Raw genomic sequence first — 20,000 nt, 5'->3', positions numbered from 1 at the left:
TCATAATCAAATGAAAATTTGAAATGGAGCGCGACCGGCCAATCAAATCCACCAGGGGGAAGCACAACACACAAGCTCCGTCTAACACACATCCGTTTCATTTCCTGTTTCCTGTTTCCGTGCTTCCTGTCCCGGCTCTCGCTTACCCTGATACTCGAACCTGAAGCCCGGCTTGTTCTGAGAGTGGTCGCTATGGAAATAGACGGTGGTCTCGTGGGAGGTGGTGAGGAGGGAGGATGGGATGTCCTCGCCGCTGAAGCGTCCAATCACGGCGCTGGTGTCCAGCGGGCCGTTGCGAATCTCCAGGAAGTCGTGGTTGGCCTCGGTGGAGAAGTTGAGGAACTGAACGTGGGCTCCTGTAGAGGGGTGGGGTAGGACAGCGGACATGTGAGACTCCTAACCCGCCTCCCTCTAAGGTACCAGACACATACATCCACCAATCCCGCAACATTCCTTTGTTCGTCCATTCGTTCATTCATCCAGCTATTCATTCATTCATTCATTCATTCATAGTTTCTCTCTCATTAAACGCATATCTAAAGCTGTAGAGACCATAACCATCTGTTGTGCCTCCTGTCCCATTATCAACAACGTGTTGCTTTGGTTACCGTACCTCAACAAAAAGATATGCTACAGTAAATCCCAGTCTACCAATAAATCACAGTTTACCTCACTAAATCATAGTCTCCCTCATTAAATCACAGTCTACCTCACTAAATCATAGTCTACCTCACAAAATCATAGTCTACCTCACTTAATCATAGTCTACCTCACTAAATCATAGTCTACCTCATTAAATCACAGTCTACCTCACTAAATCATAGTCTACCTCACTAAATCATAGTCTACCTCACTAAATCATAGTCTACCTCATGAAATCACAGTCTATCCATCTATCTCACTAAATCACAGCTTGTTTTTTTAATCAAACGAGTCCCTCTCACCGTATCCAACAGGCATGTAGATTCTCCAGGTGCAGTCACTGTTGCTAGGGTAGTTGCCAGGGAATCCAGGGCTCAGGACCATTCCCTCCGTCTCCTCCCGGATCCATCCACATTGAGCTGAGGACGGGGGGCACACAGACATTAGGGTCATACCATTATAGCCACGAAACAGGGGTGCTACTTTGCCGGTCCAATGCTGGTGGTACACAGTACATACCTCACATGCATACTGTATGTTATCCTGAGCCCAACTGTACATCTGTATCGTGTTCAAAGGCAATCTTTAATGAGTGTATTGAATTGAAAAAAAACAACCCCCAAAGTCAAATCGAAAAGTCCTGTGTGAAATGATCTTTTTGAGACAGGCCACTACTCTCGTTATCTCCCTCTCTCATATCAGAGGGGTCGGGACTGGCATCAACTCCCTCCACCCTTCCCTCCTCTCCTCCCTCTCTCCTCCTCCCTCTCTCCTCTCCTCCCTCTCTCCTCCTCCTCTCTCTCTCCTCTCCTCCCCTCTCTCCTCCTCCACCCTCTCTCCTCTCCTCCTTCTCTCCTCCTCCACCCTCTCTCCTCTCCTCCCTCTCTCCACCTCCTCCCTCTCTCCTCTCTCCTCTCTCCTCCTCCACCCTGCCCTCCTCTCCTCCCTCTCTCCTCCTCCACCCTGCCTTCCTCTCCTTGCTCCCTCCTCCACCACCCTTCCCTCCTCTCCTCCCTCTCTCCTCCTCCTCCCTCTCTCCTCTCCTCTCCTCCCTCTCTCCTCCTCCACCCTGCCCTCCTCTCCTCCCCTCTCTCCTCCTCCACCCTGCCCTCCTCTCCTCCCTCTCTCCTCCTCCACCCTGCCCTCCTCTCCTCCCTCACTCCATCCCTCGCTCAGTCCTCCTCACAGCTTCAACCACTGACTGATTCAAATCACTCTTTGATTATAACCCAGGCAGCAAGAGAGATAGAGAGACAGAGAGGAAGAAAGAGAGAGAGAGAGAGAGAGAGAGAGGAAGAGAGAGAGAGAGAGAGAGAGGAAGAGAGAGTGAGAGAGAGAGGAAGAGAGAGAGAGAGAGGAAGAGAGAGAGAGAGAGACAGAGAGGAAGAGTGAGAGAGAGAGAGAGAGAGAGAGAGAGAGAGAGAGAGAGAAAGAGAGAGAGAAAGAAAGGGACATGGAGTGAGTGTGAGAGAGAAACGCCCTGTAAGAGGGGAGATAGAGGCAGAAAAGGGACAGAAAGACAGTCAGACGGACAGAGAGAGAGGGATAGAGAGAGATAGAGAGAGAGAGAGAGAGAGAGAGAAAGAGAGAGAGAGAGAGAGAGGAGAGAGGATGAGAGAGTGAGAGAGCAGAGGAAGAGAGAGAGAGAGAGGAAGAGAGAGAGAGAGACAGAGGAAGAGAGAGAGAGAGAGAGAGAGAGAGAGAGAGAGACAGGACAGAGAGAGAGAGCGATTGAGAGCTGGGTTTCTCCAGTGGTGTGTGTGTGTGTGTGTGTGTGTGTGTGTGTGTGTGTGTGTGTGTGTCGCATGGCGTGCGCGAGGAGGGGAGGGGCTAAGCGGCGTCTGCGCCAGCAGAAAGGCAGAAGGTAATCAGGAAACTGCTGATGCTTGTAAACGCCATGAATCTCCCTTCGACTTCCACCAATCAGGAGCGGCGATGGAACTAATTAGGCGATAGTAGGTCGTTACCATAAGTGGAGCGCGTTTGTCAAGGCTCGCTCACAGGCTTAGAGGCAAGAAGGTCTGCAAGGCATGTAGGGATAGAATGGAGGACAAAATGGATCACACACACACACACACACACACGTCCTTATACACACTCACACACACGTCCTTACACAACACACACACGTCCTTACACACACAGTGGGGAGTTAGGGCTAGTGCTAATGTAGAGTGGGGAGTTAGGGCTAGGGCTAATGTTTTCAGCTGCAAAAATCCACACGTATCTTCAACTCTTCGTGAAGAAATTGGCACCCCTCCCCCGCCCCTCCCCCTCCATCTCATTGGTCAACGGGGATTTCACAGGAATCCATTCAGACAGACGAAATAAGATAGCTCAGGGGCGAAATGTGAGAGTTGTTTTCTGCATAGACAGAAAAAAACTCACATTAAAATTCACTTTTCTGGGACCCCAGAAACCGATTTTAGGTAGGTAAAAACAGCATATGCGGTGCCCTTTAAGTGGGACAGATGAGTCACAGTGAATGAACAGGCTAGTCTGAGAGTGGAAGAAAAAGCATTGTTGGAGTGGAGCATAAGAGACCACTTTAGGCCAGGCAGGCAAAGATTGACATCCCGGAGCTTGAAGTACATAAAGTACTCAGTCAAATTACCCAGTCACATAATGTTATGAAACGTTTAGAGTTGCTTGGGAGGAGACAGCGGGTGGCTGGCTGTCAGTACATTTGCCTGCCCTGCAGAAGTCCCTAGACAGGTGCTACTCCAGAATCCTGCCTGCGGTATTTAACGTCAACAAGAGCGAGCATGTTACCGACGGGCATCTGTATGAGGGGTCACCAAGGGTGGGTGAGAAAATAGCAGCCAGGAGAATGAGGCTGCCAGCCAGAAAACTGGTGCTGAGGGAGCCAACACACAGGCATCGATCACAGGGGCGCCTCACACTAATGTATGTGGACATACTCAAGAAAGATGCAGAAAGTACCGGCGAGCTAGCCAGATGTACGGAGGATCGGAATGACTGGAAACGCCGATGGAGGGCTGGTCCGAGGACGACCTATTATTATCAGTAGTAGTAGTAGTAGTAGTAGTAGTAATAGTACTAGTAGTAGTTGTAGTAGTAGTAGTAGTAGTAGTAATAGCAGTAGTAGTAGTACTAGCAGTAGTACTAGTACTAGTAGTAGTAGTAGTAGTAGTAGTGGTAGTAGTAGTAGTCTACAGAAAGATGTGGCAGTACTGTATATGTTTCCTATGTCAATAAAGCACCCTCTAAATTGAATGCATTGCGCTTTGTGCAGTTGGCTGATGATGAGCACAGAGACAGGTTGGCAAACAGAACCAACATTTTTTTCTGAGGACTGTACTGTAGTGCCCCTGTGATCTATCCAATGCATTTAGAGGTGACCAAATGCTCTCTCTATTAAACTCCGGGCCGTTGATGGCAACCAATGAAATGAATGCTGTCTCAGTAAAGAGGGGGCGATGTGTGCATAATGGATGAGAACCGTGGTTAACGGATGACCACGGCCTCCTATAAGTGCACCCAGTGGCGCGCTCCCACGCGTACTGTAATATCGCCTTATACTTGACTGTATGTGAATCGCAACGGTTTCCACTCTAAATGGTCAAGGGGTTTGCGACAAAGGAAAGAGAGAGGTCTGGCTTGTTGCCACACACTACTCCCTCTTCCCCAACACGGCATGAACTGCCCTCATTGAGTTTCAACGTCTATCAACACCTCATTGAGTAACAATTTCCTGAGACTGAGTGCGTTTTCATGTCAGCTCTTTTGCATGCCAGAAGCTTCCTTTTATATCTTGGGGAGTCATCCCAGTGGCCACAGAACCCAATTCAAATGTTCTCAGGACTGGTTTATTAGGGCCCGAGCACTGGCGGTGCGAGGCCCTATTGTATTTCGAAGGATTATTATTCTCCTTCTCCTTCTCCTTCTCCTTCTTCTCCTTTACTCCAAACAAATGCCTTTTAGGCGGCCTGAACATCGATGAAAACGGATGAAACTTTGCAGATACGTCAGTCCCGGTGAAAAATTTGATAATTCATGGGTGACGGAAATGGGCGTGGCAAAACGGCTCAAGAGCGCCCCCTGGAAAGTTTCAAATGGCGAGCCCCACCTTTCAGTTTGATGTAGGCGAACGAAATTCGGAGGGCATATGTATTTCATCGAGCCACACTTAAATGTCTCTTGGAGCTATACCCAACATGCAACAGGAAGTCCGCCCTTTTTGCTCTTAATGTGCCATTTTGTCCTTGTTTTGACCATTTCCATGCCTCGTACTTCGACGAACTCCTCCTACAGATTTCATCCGATCAACTTCATATCGGGTCAGCTTCATCTTAAGACCTTTGTGATCAAAAGTTATCAAAAAAATTGAGTTTTCACCAAACACCCTTGCCGTGGCGCCCCGCCAAAGTTTGACATTTCGCCATAAAACACGAAGTCCTCATAACTCCTCCATACATTATTCAATTTGTCCGATATATGTCACGCTTCATGACGGTTCTGTCCTGAACACATCTATGTGTCAGTATTGCGTCATACTTATAGCGCCACCTATTGGTGAAACAGTACGTCCTCATAACTCCTCCATACATTATCCGATTTGTCCGATATGTCTCACGCTTCATGACGGTTCTGTCCTGAACACATCTATGTGTCAGTATTGCGTCATACTTATAGCGCCACCTATTGGTGAAACAGGAAGTCCTCATAACTCCTACATACATTATCCAATTTGTCCGATATATCTCACGCTTCATGACGGTTCTGTCCTGAACACATCTATGTGTCAGTATTGCGTCATACTTATAGCGCCACCTATTGGTGAAACAGGAAGTCCTCAAAACTCCTATATACATTATCCGATTTGCACCAAATTGCTCACGCTTCATGACGGTTCTGTCCTGAACACATCTATGTGTCAGTATTGCGTCATACTTATAGCGCCACCTATTGGTGAAACAGGAAGTCCTCATAACTCCTCCATACATTATCCAATTTGTCCGATATATCTCACGCTTCATGACGGTTCTGTCCTGAACACATCTATGTGTCAGTATTGCGTCATACTTATAGCGCCACCTATTGGTGAAACAGGAAGTCCTCATAACTCCTCCATACATTATCCAATTTGTCCGATATATCTCACGCTTCATGACGGTTCTGTCCTGAACACATCTATGTGTCAGTATTGCGTCATACTTATAGCGCCACCTATTGGTGAAACAGGAAGTACTCATAACTCCTCCATACATTATCCAATTTGTCCGATATATCTCACGCTTCATGACGGTTCTGTCCTGAACACATCTATGTGTCAGTATTGCGTCATACTTATAGCGCCACCTATTGGTGAAACAGGAAGTCCTCATAACTCCTCCATACATTATCCAATTTGTCCGATATATCTCACGCTTCATGACGGTTCTGTCCTGAACACATCTATGTGTCAGTATTGCGTCATACGTATAGCGCCACCTATTGGTGAAACAGGAAGTCCTCATAACTCCTGCATACATCATCCGATTTGCACCAAATTGCAGACGCTTCATGAAGGTGGCCTTCTGAACCCATCTTTGTGTCGGTATTGAGTCACACTTACAGCGCCACCTACTGGTGAAACAGGAAGTCCTCATAACTCCTACATACTTTGTCCGATTTACACAACATTTCTCACGCTTCATCAAGGTACCGTCCTGAACACATCTATGCGTCGGTATTGAGTCACGCTTAGAGCGCTACCTACTGGTGACAGGAAGTTTCTGTCAGTACTGGACACCGAAATAGCACACCCTTTAACGGCGCCACACCCCGACCCGCGTGGGGTGCGAGGGCCCGCTCACTGCTGCTCGCAGCACTAGTTAGGGCCCGAGCACTGGCGGTGCGAGGCCCTATTGTATTTCGAAGGATTATTATTCTCCTTGTTCTTGTTCTTGTTCTTCTCCCCAAACAAATGCCTTTTTGGCGGCCTAAACATCGATGAAAACGGATGAAACTTTGCAGATACGTCAGTCCCGGTGAAAAATTTGATAATTCATGGGTGACGGAAATGGGCGTGGCAAAACGGCTCAAGAGCGCCCCCTGGAAAGTTTAAAATGGCGAGCCCCACCTTTCAGTTTGATGTAGGCTAACGAAATTCGGTGGGCATATGTATTTCATCGAGCCACACTAAAATGTCTCTTGGAGCTATACCCAACATGCAACAGAAAGTCCGCCATTTTGCTTTTAATGTGCCATTTTGTCCTTGTTTTGACCATTTCCATGCCTCGTACTTCAACGAACTCCTCCTACAGATTTCATCCGATCAACTTCATATCGGGTCAGCTTCATCTTAAGACCTTTGTGATCAAAAGTTATCAAAAAAATTGAGTTTTCACCAAACACCCTTGCCGTGGCGCCCCGCCAAAGTTTGACATTTCGCCATAAAACACGATGTCCTCATAACTCCTACATACATTATCCGATTTGTCCGATATATCTCACGCTTCATGACGGTTCTGTCCTGAACACATCTATGTGTCAGTATTGCATCATACTTATAGCGCCACCTATTGGTGAAACAGGAAGTCCTCATAACTCCTCCATACATTATCCAATTCGTCCGATATATCTCACGCTTCATGAAGGTTCTGTCCTGAACACATCTATGTGTCAGTATTGCGTCATACTTATAGCGCCACCTATTGGTAAAACAGGAAGTCCTCATAACTCCTCCATACATTATCCGATTTGTCCGATATATCTCACGCTTCATGACGGTTCTGTCCTGAACACATCTATGTGTCAGTATTGCGTCATACTTATAGCGCCACCTATTGGTGAAACAGGAAGTCCTCATAACTCCTCCATACATTATCCGATTTGTCCGATTTATCTCACGCTTCATGACGGTTCTGTCCTGAACACATCTATGTGTCAGTATTGCGTCATACTTATAGCGCCACCTATTGGTGAAACAGGAAGTCCTCATAACTCCTCCATACATTATCAGATTCGTCCGATATATCTCACGCTTCATGAGGGTTCTGTCCTGAACACATCTATGTGTCAGTATTGCATCATACTTATAGCGCCACCTATTGGTGAAACAGGAAGTCCTCATAACTCCTACATACATTATCCAATTCGTCCGATATATCTCACGCTTCATGAGGGTTCTGTCCTGAACACATCTATGTGTCAGTATTGCGTCATACTTATAGCGCCACCTATTGGTGTAACAGGAAGTCCTCATAACTCCTCCATACATTATCCAATTCGTCCGATATATCTCACGCTTCATGAAGGTTCTGTCCTGAACACATCTATGTGTCAGTATTGTGTCATACTTATAGCGCCACCTATTGGTAAAACAGGAAGTCCTCATAACTCCTCCATACATTATCCGATTTGTCCGATATATCTCACGCTTCATGACGGTTCTGTCCTGAACACATCTATGTGTCAGTATTGCGTCATACTTATAGCGCCACCAATTGGTAAAACAGGAAGTCCTCATAGATCCTCCATACATTATCCGATTTGTCCGATATATCTCACGCTTCATGACGGTTCTGTCCTGAACACATCTATGTGTCAGTATTGCGTCATACTTATAGCGCCACCTATTGGTGAAACAGGAAGTCCTCATAACTCCTGCATACATCATCCGATTTGCACCAAATTGCTGACGCTTCATGAAGGTCACCTTCTGAACACATCTATGCGTCGGTATTGAGTTACACTTACAGCGCCACCTACTGGTGAAACAGGAAGTACTCATAACTCCTACATACATTATCCGATTTACTCCAAATTGCTCATGCTTGATGAAGGTCGCATCTTGAACACATCTGTAGGTCAGTATTGCGTCATACCTACAGCGCCACCTACTGCTTACAGGAAGTCCTCATACCTCCTACATACTTTGTCCGATTTACACAACATTTCTCACGCTTCATCAAGGTACTGTCCTGAACACATCTATGCTTTGGTATTGAGTCACGCTTAGAGCGCCACCTACTGGTGACAGGAAGTTTCTGTCGGTACTGGACACCGAAATAGCACACCCTTTAACGGCGCCACACCCCGACCCGCGTGGGGTGCGAGGGCCCGCTCACTGCTGCTCGCAGCACTAGTTATTATTATTCTTCTCCTTCTTCCGAAACAAATGCCTTTTTGGCGGCCTAAACATCGATGAAAACGGATGAAACTTTGCAGATACGTCAGTCCCGGTGAAAAATTTGATAATTCATGGGTGCCGGAAATAGGCGTGGCAAAACGGCTCAAGAGCGCCCCCTGGAAAATTTAAAATGGCGAGCCCCACCTTTCAGTTTGATGTAGGCGAACGAAATTCGGAGGGCATATGTATTTCATCGAGCCACACTTAAATGTCTCTTGGAGCTATACCCAACATGCAACAGGAAGTCCGCCATTTTGCTCTTAATGTGCCATTTTGTCCTTGTTTTGACCATTTCCATGCCTCGTACTTCGACGAACTCCTCCTACAGATTTCATCCGATCAACTTCATATCGGGTCAGCTTCATCTTAAGACCTTTGTGATCAAAAGTTATCAAAAAAAATGAGTTTTCACTAAACACCCTTGCCGTGGCGCCCCGCCAAAGTTTGACATTTCGCCATAAAACACGATGTCCTCATAACTCCTCCATACATTATCGGATTTGTCCGATATATCTCACGCTTCATGACAGTTCTGTCCTGAACACATCTATGTGTCAGTATTGCGTCATACTTATTGCGCCACCTATTGGTGAAACAGGAAGTCCTCATAACTCCTACATACATTATCCAATTCGTCCGATATATCTCACGCTTCATGACGGTTCTGTCCTGAACACATCTATGTGTCAGTATTGCATCATACTTATAGCGCCACCTATTGGTGAAACAGGAAGTCCCCATAACTCCTCCATACATTATCGGATTTGTCCGATATATCTCACGCTTCATGAGGGTTCTGTCCTGAACACATCTATGTGTCAGTATTGCGTCATACTTATAGCGCCACCTATTGGTGAAACAGGAAGTCCTCATAACTCCTACATACATTATCCAATTCGTCCGATATATCTCACGCTTCATGACTGTTCTGTCCTGAACACATCTATGTGTCAGTATTGCATCATACTTATAGCGCCACCTATTGGTGAAACAGGAAGTCCTCATAACTCCTCCATACATTATCCGATTTGTCCGATTTATCTCACGCTTCATGACGGTTCTGTCCTGAACACATCTATGTGTCAGTATTGCTTCATACTTATAGCGCCACCTATTGGTGAAACAGGAAGTCCTCATAACTCCTGCATACATCATCCGATTTGCACCAAATTGCTGACGCTTCATGAAGGTCACCTTCTGAACACATCTATGCGTCGGTATTGAGTTACACTTACAGTGCCACCTACTGGTGAAACAGGAAGTACTCATAACTCCTACATACATTATCCGATTTACTCCAAATTGCTCATGCTTGATGAAGGTCGCATCTTGAACACATCTGTAGGTCAGTATTGCGTCATACCTACAGCGCCACCTACTGCTTACAGGAAGTCCTCATAACTCCTACATACTTTGTCCGATTTACACAACATTTCTCACGCTTCATCAAGGTACTGTCCTGAACACATCTATGCTTTGGTATTGAGTCACGCTTAGAGCGCCACCTACTGGTGACAGGAAGTTTCTGTCAGTACTGGACACCGAAATAGCACACCCTTTAACGGCGCCACACCCCGACCCGCGTGGGGTGCGAGGGCCCGCTCACTGCTGCTCGCAGCACTAGTTTGATTTGATTTATCCCCCCCCCGTGATTGGAGGAAGGGAGGAGCTTTGCTCTCCGACGCTCCCATTAACAGCTCCTCCTACTTTGAGTGCCCCTAGCGGAGATTTGTGCGCCCCTAGTGCCTCGGCGCCCTAGGCAATTGCCTTGTATGCCAAGTGCATGTGCCGCCCCTGATCCTGGCAATAGATAATGCCTTTTTGTGCTACCATAGTCAAGGTTAAAGAGAGAGAGAGATAGAGGGAGAGAGAGTCACAGAGAGAGAGAGAAGGAGAGAGAGATATAGTCAGGGAGAGATGGGAGAGAGGGACAGAGAGATAGAGAGACAGAGACAGATAGAGAGAGAGAGAGAGAGAGAGAGAGGGAGAGAGAGACAGAGAGAGAGAGGGAGAGAGAGACAGATATATATATATATAGAGAGAGAGAGAGATAGATAGATAGATAGATAGAGAGAAATAGAGAGAGAGAGAGAGAGAGGGAGAGAGATAGATAGAGAAATAGAGAAAGAGGGAGAGAGATATAGAGAGATAGGGAGAGATAGAGAGAGAGAGAGAGAGAGAGAGAGAGAGAGTTCTTACCGATGCAGAGTGGAGGAGGGTAGTTCCAGCGCCTGACAGTTCCTGGCATGCAGGAGATGTGAGAGTTCCCCTACGAAAACACACACACACACACACACACACAAACACACACACACATACACGCACGCACGCACGCACACAAGCACATTACATTACATTACAGTCATTTAGCAGACACTTTTATCCAAAGCAACTAACAATAATTGCATTTAACGTAGGAAAAGCTGATGTACTACTACTTGCCAGAACTCACAAGTGCATCTCCTTTCTAAAACAAGTGACTAAGAGCATAATCTAGACTAGCACTTTGCTATTTGCACACGCACACAATGGCCCGAGTGGCCCAGGAAATCAATTCATTAGCGCCGCTGTCATGTAATGTAGCTCTCTGAAGTAGCGACCGTATCTCCCCCCCGGCCCTGGTACTCCTGACCACTGTACGGTATCTCCCCCCCGGCCCTGGTACTCCTGACCACTGTACGGTATCTCCCCCCCTGCCCTGGTACTCCTGACCACTCTACCGTATCTCCCCCCCGGCCCTGGTACTCCTGACCACTCTACCGTATCTCCCCCCCGGCCCTGGTACTCCTGACCACTCTACCGTATCTCCCCCCCGGCCCTGGTACTCCTGACCACTGTACCCTATCTCCCCCCCCGGTACCTCTGACCACTCTACCGTATCTCACAGGGATATCCCCCCCGCCATCGCAGAGAGAACAGTCTGGCCACATCGTGGTTGGAGTGCGTGCAGGGTGAGGACCCTTACGCGATTCACCAACGCATTTTTGGGAGGCCTCGAATGAAACGCAAACGAAACCGTGAAACGCTACATTCTACAGTCTCACTATCGAGTATTTATGTTAAAAACGCTGTTTGAAAGAGCTTCTCTAGTTGACCTGGAACGGTTGGTTTGTGAATAGACCAACTGACCACTTCGATGGGAATAGACCAACTGACCACTTCGATGGGGAGGTCCACCTAGAATGTGGCGTTAGGCCAACTATTACAGACCAGGTGTGTTAGGACAACTATTACTGCTATGGTACCATGTGTGTGTTTACCTGTAGGGTGTAGCCTGGCTCACACTGGAAGGAGACCACATTGTTCATCTGGAGTCTCTCTCCCACTTTGATACCATTCATGGGAACAACAGGCTCAGGACAGCTGGTCAAGGAGACCGCTGGGGGGGGGGGGAGAGAGAGAGAGAGAGAGAGAGAGAGAGAGAGAGAGAGAGAGAGAGAGAGAGACAGACAGACAGACAGACAGACAGACAGACAGACAGACAGACAGAGAGAGAGAGTTTATGTGAGGGTAAAAGATGATTATTTGCACATGGCTCATAAGTATGATATCAACAAGTGTGTGTGTGTGTGTGCGTGTGGTGTGTGTGTGTGCGTGTGTGCGCGTGTGTGTGTGTGTGTGTGTGACCACGGTGCCTACTCTTATACTCCAGGCGGAAGCCGGCGGCGGACACGCTGATGTCAGAGAAGAAGTGAAGGTAGAGCTGGTTAGAGGTGCTGTTGAGGAGAGCGGGGACCGTCGTGCCTGTCAGGAACAGACCAGAGGTCAGAGGTCAGTGCACAGACATGCACTTGTGTGCGTGTGTGTGTGTGTCAGAGAGATAGAGCAAGTGAGATTGTGATTGTGTGTGATTGAGGGAGCATGTGTGCATGTGTGTGTGTTAATGCTGCTGCACCTAAAACACACACACATACTGTATAGACGTACTCTATATACTGTATAGATGGAGCACACACACACACAGACATACACACACTGCGCTCACACACAGACACACACACACTGCGCTCACACACAGACACACACACACTGCGCTCACACACACAGACACACACACACTGCGCTCACACACACAGACAGGCACACACTGCGCTCACACACAGACGTCTACCTGAGAAGCTTCCCAGCATGGTGTCAGTGTTGTCACCACCGTCAAACACCTCCAGTGAGTCCCAGTTCTGCTCCGTCACGAAGCTGATAACCTGGATCTGGAGAGAGGGAGAGAGAGAGAGAGAGAGGGAGAGAGATAGAGAGAGGGAGAGGGAGAGGGAGAGAGAGAGAGAGAAAGAGAGAGGGAGAGAGAGAGAGAGAGGGAGAGGGAGAGAGAGGGAGAGAGAGGGAGAGAGAGGGAGAGAGAGGGAGAGAGAGAGAGAGAGCATGAGGTCAGTGCGGGTGCAGGTGAAGGTGGAGGAGAGACAGAGATATGAGAATTGCGGCTTGGGGGGGTGGGGGGGGGGGGGCAGGAGAGGTAAATATTTGGACATGTATTATTTGCGCTCTTCCAATCCCCACAAAATAAATCCAAGAGGCGATGGGTCTCAGCTGGTGTGATGAGCAATAAGAGATTCAGACAGTCAAGTCGAATGCTCATCTTATCTAAAAACGGTGTGTGTGCGTGCGTGCATGTGTGTGTGTCTGTCCGTCCGTCTGTCTGTGTGTCTGCTGTACGCGACCTTCCTTTGGAAACTATTCTGATATTACTATACTGTGCACAAACAACACAATATCAGACCTCAGCACTCTGTTGCATGTCCATCTCTCGTCCCCAAACTCTAATCCCTAATCTAATCCCTTCGCTTCTCACTGTCCTTCTCCATTTCTCCTAACCTCCGCCAACCCCTCTTTCTCTCCCTCTTTATCTCTTTACCTGTTTACTGCCGTGCTGTGTCCTCTGATCTCCCATCCCATCCCTCCCTCCCTCCCTCCCTCCTCTCCGTCATGTCTTCCTTATTCACCCCCCTCCCCCTCTTCAAACGAAGCCGGGTCGCTATTGGAAGGAGAGGTTTATCGGCGTATTTTTATTTTCAAAAGCGTCCTGATTCCTTCAACCGCTCTTTTGTCCGTCTTTTGTCCGCTCGTCCACTTTGAGGAGAGACAGAGACGACGGAACGACAGGAGCCTGAAAAGGCATCTGTTAGCGGCGTAGCTTCAGAGAGAGAGACGCCCCCCCGGCGCGGTCTGTCGCCGTTGGGAGTGGAGAGCTGTGAGACTGTCTAAACGTGTGGCGTTTTTGAGTAAAAATGCATGCCTGTTGAGAATGGAGGTGAAGATACCAAACTTTGTGTTGTTTTATTCCAGAATGTGCACCGTGGTAGGCAAGGCAAGGCAAGGCAAGGCAAGGCAAGGCAAGGCAAGGCAAGGCAAGGCAAGGCAAGGCAAGGCAAGGCAAGGCAAGGCAAGGCAAGGCAAGGCAAGGCAAGGCAAGGCAAGGCAAGGCAAGTTATTTGTATAGCACATTTCAGCAACAAGGCAATTCAAAGCGCTTTGGTAAACAGTCACAAAACAAACGTGTTGGCTGTCCGTCAAGCTGCTCCTCTGAGGACATGCTGTGCATTGTGGGAACTCGCATGGATGAGCCCAACCTTTTTGTTTCTCCCTCTCTCTCCCTCTCCTTCTCTCTCTCTCTCTCTCTCCATTTCTATTTTCTCTCTCTCCACGTCTATCTTTGTCTTTCATTGCACATTCCTTCTATCCCTCAAGCTCGACCTTGGTCTCTTTCTCCCTCTTTCTCTCTCTTTCTCTCTTTTTCTCTCTCTCCCTCTCCCTCTCTCCCCACGTTGCAGGCGTTAAACTAAAATTATTGATTTTTGTATTTGGTAAATGCTTGAGTTGGTTTATAACTTGAAGTTTGACAGTTGAAATCAATTCAATAAGAACGGCTTTATTTTGCCTATTTAGGGGCATGATTTTGATGAGATTTCTTTTGATTTGGGATGGGCGTGTGTCCTGGACGCGCATTTTGCGCACCACACATTAGGTTATAGGATCAGGTGATTCTATGGCAGGAAGAAAGGAACCTAAATGTTTGGTGATTCAAGGCGGTGGTTGTCAACAGTTTTTTTACCGCTATTTAAGTTTTCGGTGGCACTAAAACCTTTTTTCGTTTTCCTTTGGATGTTATCTTTATTTAGCAAACAGTTTGAAACGATATGGAATGGTGGAATAAACATTATTTTTTAAAGCTGCGATCGACATTGGTTATTGGAAGTGAGTCAAGCGGACCCCGTCTCAAAAGCCACGGCTTTTAACAAGAAAAGCCGACACACCCCATGTTTCTCATCAGTCTCTCTCCCTCTCTCCCCATGTTTCTCATCAGTCTCTCTCCCTCTGTCGTGGTTTCCCAGTCTCTCCCCCCTCCTCCCTCCCTCCTCCACTCCACCCTCCGTCACCTTCCCACTCTACCCCGCCCTCCTCCTCCTTTACCCCTCCCTCCTCCTCTCTGCCCCACCTCCTCCTCCTCCTTTACCCTCCCTCCTCCTCTCTGCCCCTCCTCCTCCTCCTCTACTCTTCCTCCTCTTTTACCCCTCTCTCCTCCTCTCTACCCCTCCTCCTCCTCCTCCTCCTTTACCCCTCCCTCCTCCTCTCTGCCCCTCCTCCTCCTCTTTTACCCCTCCCTCCTCCTCTCTGCCCCACCTCCTCCTTTACCCCTCCCTCCTACTCTCTACTCCTCCTCTCTGCCCCTCCTCCTCCTCCTTTACCCCTCCCTCCTCCTCTCTGACCCTCCTCCTCCTCCTCCTCCTCTACTCCTCCTCCTCCTTTACCCCTCCCTGCTCCTCTCTACACCTCCTTCTCCTCCTCCTCTACCCCTCCCTCCTTCTCCTCATTCTCCTCTCCCCCCCCCCCGTACCTCCTCTGATGGTTATAGATGGGATACCATCCAGTTAAAGGGGCGGTGCGCCCTGGCTGGCGTCCCTGTTAGGAGAGGCGGATCACAGATTGATCTTTCATTACAGCGCCGGAGAGGCGCGCTGCCCCTTTAACTCTGCTCTCCTGGGCCGTGACACTTCCATCTAACATGCAGTGGGCGGGACAGGGGGGAGTATGTGTGCATGCGTGTGTGTAGGTGTATGTGTGTGTGTGTGGAGGGGGGGGGGTGTAGTGTACACACAAATACACACTCCTATAAATCACACTGAACAATACTTCAAGTCCAGAGTTGTGCAATCAGTGGGCTGTTGTTGTTTCATTTCCAGTATGTTCAAGGATCTGTGTGTGTGTGTGTGTGTGTGTGTGTTCAGCATCAACTAAACCCCAGAGAATTCAATTAAGAGTGAATGTGATCAGTGAGGCCTGCAGTAGCCCTGTACTCTCATCCACCTCTGCCCACACACCCCCTTCTCTCTCTCCCCTTCTCTCTTTCTATCTCTCTCTCTCCATCTCTCTCTTTCTATCTCTCTCCCTTCCTCTCTCTCTCTCCCTCTCTCTCTATCCCCCTCTCTCTATCTCTCTCCATCTCTCTCTCCTTCTCTCTCCCTGTCTCTCCCTCTCTCCTTCTCTCTCTCTCTCTCTCTCTCTCCCCCTCTCTCTACCCCCCTCTCTCTATATCTTTCCATCACTCTCCTTCTCTCTCCCTGTCTCTCTCTTTCTCCCTCTCCTTCTCTCTCTCTCTCTCTCTATCTCTCTACCTTTCTCATCCCCTTCCCACCTCCCCTCTCCCATGTCCATGTCCATGTCCTGTGTGTGTGTGTGTGTGTGTGTGTGTGTGTGTGTGTGTGTGTGTGTGTGAGTGTGAGTGTGTGTGTGTGTGTGTGTGTTCTCCGGGGACAGTCATCTGGGGCTGAGGAGTTAATAGCTCAGGGAGCACTCAGAGGTCATTAGCCACAGCAGCCTAAACCCAAACCCCACACTTTCCATCAGGCAATCCCACAGGGATTATAGGGGTCCTAACCCTAACCCTATAGGGGTCCTAACCCTAACCCTATAGGGGTCCTAACCCTAACCCTATAGGGGTCCTAACCCTAACCCTATAGGGGTCCTAGTGGATCATGTGTACACGTTACACAGCAAAGGGCAGCACAAATCTGAACTCGGACACTGATAGAGGAAGTATTAGCATTTTTCTTTCTTTTTTAATTAAATTGATAAATATTGGAGCATAAGGCACAACAGTGATTGATTTTGTCCACCATTTAATCCATTATTCTGTATTTCTTCAAGCTATTTTACATTTCCAAAAGTTCCTGTAATGTTTAAAGCAGCAACCATGTGTAAAGCAGTATAGCTCCAATTGAATGCGGACCATTTCCTGCTGGACTAGGAACTTTGAAGCCCAATAGAGAATACAGTAGATAGCCCTATTAATCAGCTAGCCTAGCTAGCACGCTAGTGCTAGCTTATCACTAGCCTAATAGAGAATACAGTAGGCTTGTCAGTATATAGCTCTGTTAGTCAGCTAGCCTAGCATGGTAGCGCTAGCTTATCACTAGCGTAATAGAGAGAGAGAGAGAGAGATGTGTGTGAGAGAGAGAGAGAGAGAGAGAGAGAGAGGTGTGTGTGTGTGTGTGAGAGAGAGAGAGGTGTGTGTGTGTGTGTGTGTGTGTGTGAGAGAGAGAGAGAGGTGTGTGTGTGTGTGTGAGAGAGAGAGAGAGAGTGGTGTGTGTGTGTGTGTGTGTGTGTGTGTGAGAGAGAAAGAGAGTGTTTGTGTGTGTGTGTGTGAGAGAGAGGATCAGAGGTGATGAATTGCACGGGGCCAGCGGGGGTCCCAGGGAACAGCGGAGAGCCCGGCCCCCTCCCCGGAGGCCTTTCAGGCGTGTCAATAAAGATGTTATTGTGTTGTGAGAAAGCGCCGGAGGTTCTGGCTGTTCCAACAGGACCCGGGTTTATCTTCTGGGTCATAAAAGTCTTACTGGTTCACGCCAAATTTTCCAATTTGATATAGGCTCTCTAACTTACCATGGAGGCTCGGTGTAGAAACACAGCAGTATCTTGGCTCTATAAACAATATTTAACGAGTGCAAAGCAAACATTGTTGTCCCCCACCAATGATGAATCGCCCCTTTGTGTCAATTTGAACCCGAAATTGCTCCCAACAGGCAGGCTAGTGCCTCGCAGGCAGCCTGCCCCCATGGCGGTGTGGATGAGTGTATATAAGGTCCATATAAGTGTAGTCAATGGGGCGGTGCGTAAAGTAGAGTAATATGTCATTTGCCGGTTTATTTTTCTGATAACACGACACAAACCTCAATGGGAGCACAAAAGAAAAGATCCCACAATTCTCTGCAAATGAGACGCAGTGACGTCCAAAAATAGGCTATTGAAAACAACGGTGGGCTTATACCATGGCCCCACATGCCAAAGACAAATACGTACGTGCCATTTACTCGCATTTTCTACATTAAAATATAAAGAAATGTTATTCATGTGTTGCTCATTGCTGAGTTTCATTATAGTCCCTCACTGCTAAATCACGTTGCTATGGAATTACAAATTGAATATCATATTTCTTGGAGGAACAGCGATGACATCCAATAGTTAACATGGGTTTGGAACCGTAAGTGAAATGGAAAGTGTCTGTTACCTTTCCTTTCAGCAATGTCTCTCAACCCTGGATACGACCTAGCAACCAAACATGAGCCTAGCAACCCAAACTAGCTAATTCCATAGCCTACTGTACCGATATATCTATGACTGTAGCTACCTGATATTGCTAGATAGCAATGAGCGAAGTGTAGACTACTGCATATTTGTTGTGCAACATATGCATCGTCCAGCTGTCAAACCTAGTTGCCAACAAACTATGTATGATAGCCAGACACCTGATTGTCCTCAACTCCAAAAGTGTTGTTTTCATGTCGTGGTATATCACTGTCAGTCGTATCTTACGTTTATTGTGAGTTGATTTGCGAGGACGGGATGTGTCATACCATAGAAACATTAAAGAGCTGTCAAAGAATGTGACGTAGCCTACAACTAACAGTGATAGGCTAACGTTATAACACGAAGTGAAAAAACAGTTTTTGATTTGGGGACAGTGAGGTGTTTGGCTATCATAAAGAGTTTGTTGGCAAATAGATTTGACAACTGGACAACTGATGCGTTGCACAGCAAATATTCAGTAGCCAACACTTCGTTCGTGGCTAGCTAGCAATGGTACAGCAGGCTATGGGATTAGCTCATTTGGGTTGCTTTCAAAGCCGGCGCATTAATTTAGATCGGTAATTAAACTTCAGCCGAACTACGTGTGCGTATACACGGTTTTAACGCACGTCTGCTGGCCAATCAGAAAGGAGTATTAACCCAGGCCAGGGTATAACATGTAATTAGACATAATAGATACTCCTCAAGTGATGTTATGATATGCTAGTATCGTCGGGTCATTTGAGGTGTCCCTTCTCATGCCGTGCACCTTAAAGGTGCTCAACCTGTTAAAGGTACTCAACCTGTTAAAGGTGCTCAACCTGTTAAAGGTGCTCAACCTGCACTTGCCCAGTCTCAAGATTTGCTCCAGAGAACGTTTAAAGAGTGGCCTCCATGCATGAGAGCACAGGGCAGGGGAGTGTTGATTTTTTGCCACACCTGACAAAAAAACTGTTGGATGCCTACATAACATAGCCATACTATCACTAGTCTACTCCAATCTATCCAACATTATACTATCAAACTACCTACACAAGTACCATCGGATCTTTCCTGTGAAATACAATGACTTTGGCTATTAACTGTACCCACAATGTATCTGATCTCTACGCAAACCTATGAGCATGGACCAGACGAGTACGGAACCGCCCCCCCCCCCCGGCTCTAAACTCTGTGATTTGGAAAGCGATATGTATTGGCAGTGATGAAAAAAATGAACTGTGACTAGCGCCCCTAGTGGCGGGCTGTGGAACCTCTACTGTGACAAACACACGGAGGGACGGATGGACAGAAACACTCTTAACAGTCTTAGTCCCCCTCCGATGTCATGGGGTAGAGGGTGATTATTAAGAGGGACAACTACACTGCCTATGGTCTCAATTCAATTCCCAATTTGAGGCGCTGCATAGTGACATGAGAATAGAACAGGATATGGAGCAGCAGTACCTGTATCCCTGATAGAGAGCAGCAGTACCTGTATCCCTGATAGAGAGCAGCAGTACCTGTATCCCTGATAGAGAGCAGGAGTACCTGTATCCCTGATAGAGAGCAGCAGTACCTGTATCCCTGATAGAGAGCAGCAGTACCTGTATCCCTGATAGAGAGCAGCAGTACCTGTATCCCTGATAGAGAGCAGCAGTACCTG

The 20,000-nt window shown here is 47.6% G+C and overlaps 1 protein-coding gene across 1 annotated transcript in view; it reads right to left on the bottom strand.

The window, feature by feature from the left end:
* csmd2 (CUB and Sushi multiple domains 2) overlaps nucleotides 1-20,000 on the bottom strand; it is a gene marked incomplete at both ends in the record, with an annotated part of 339,405 nt that overhangs the window by 67,640 nt on the left and 251,765 nt on the right. Inside the window, 6 exon segments of the mRNA XM_084454911.1 lie at nucleotides 147-356; nucleotides 945-1,061; nucleotides 10,979-11,048; nucleotides 12,040-12,158; nucleotides 12,419-12,523; nucleotides 12,891-12,987. Of these exon segments, the coding sequence (XP_084311037.1) occupies nucleotides 147-356; nucleotides 945-1,061; nucleotides 10,979-11,048; nucleotides 12,040-12,158; nucleotides 12,419-12,523; nucleotides 12,891-12,987 (718 nt within the window).

The sequence above is a fragment of the Borostomias antarcticus genome, assembly GCF_949987555.1.
Source record: "Borostomias antarcticus genome assembly, chromosome: 21".
Lineage (NCBI taxonomy): Eukaryota > Metazoa > Chordata > Actinopteri > Stomiiformes > Stomiidae > Borostomias > Borostomias antarcticus.
Note: the sequence above shows the minus strand (reverse complement) of the source record. Positions and strands in the feature narration are given on the sequence as shown.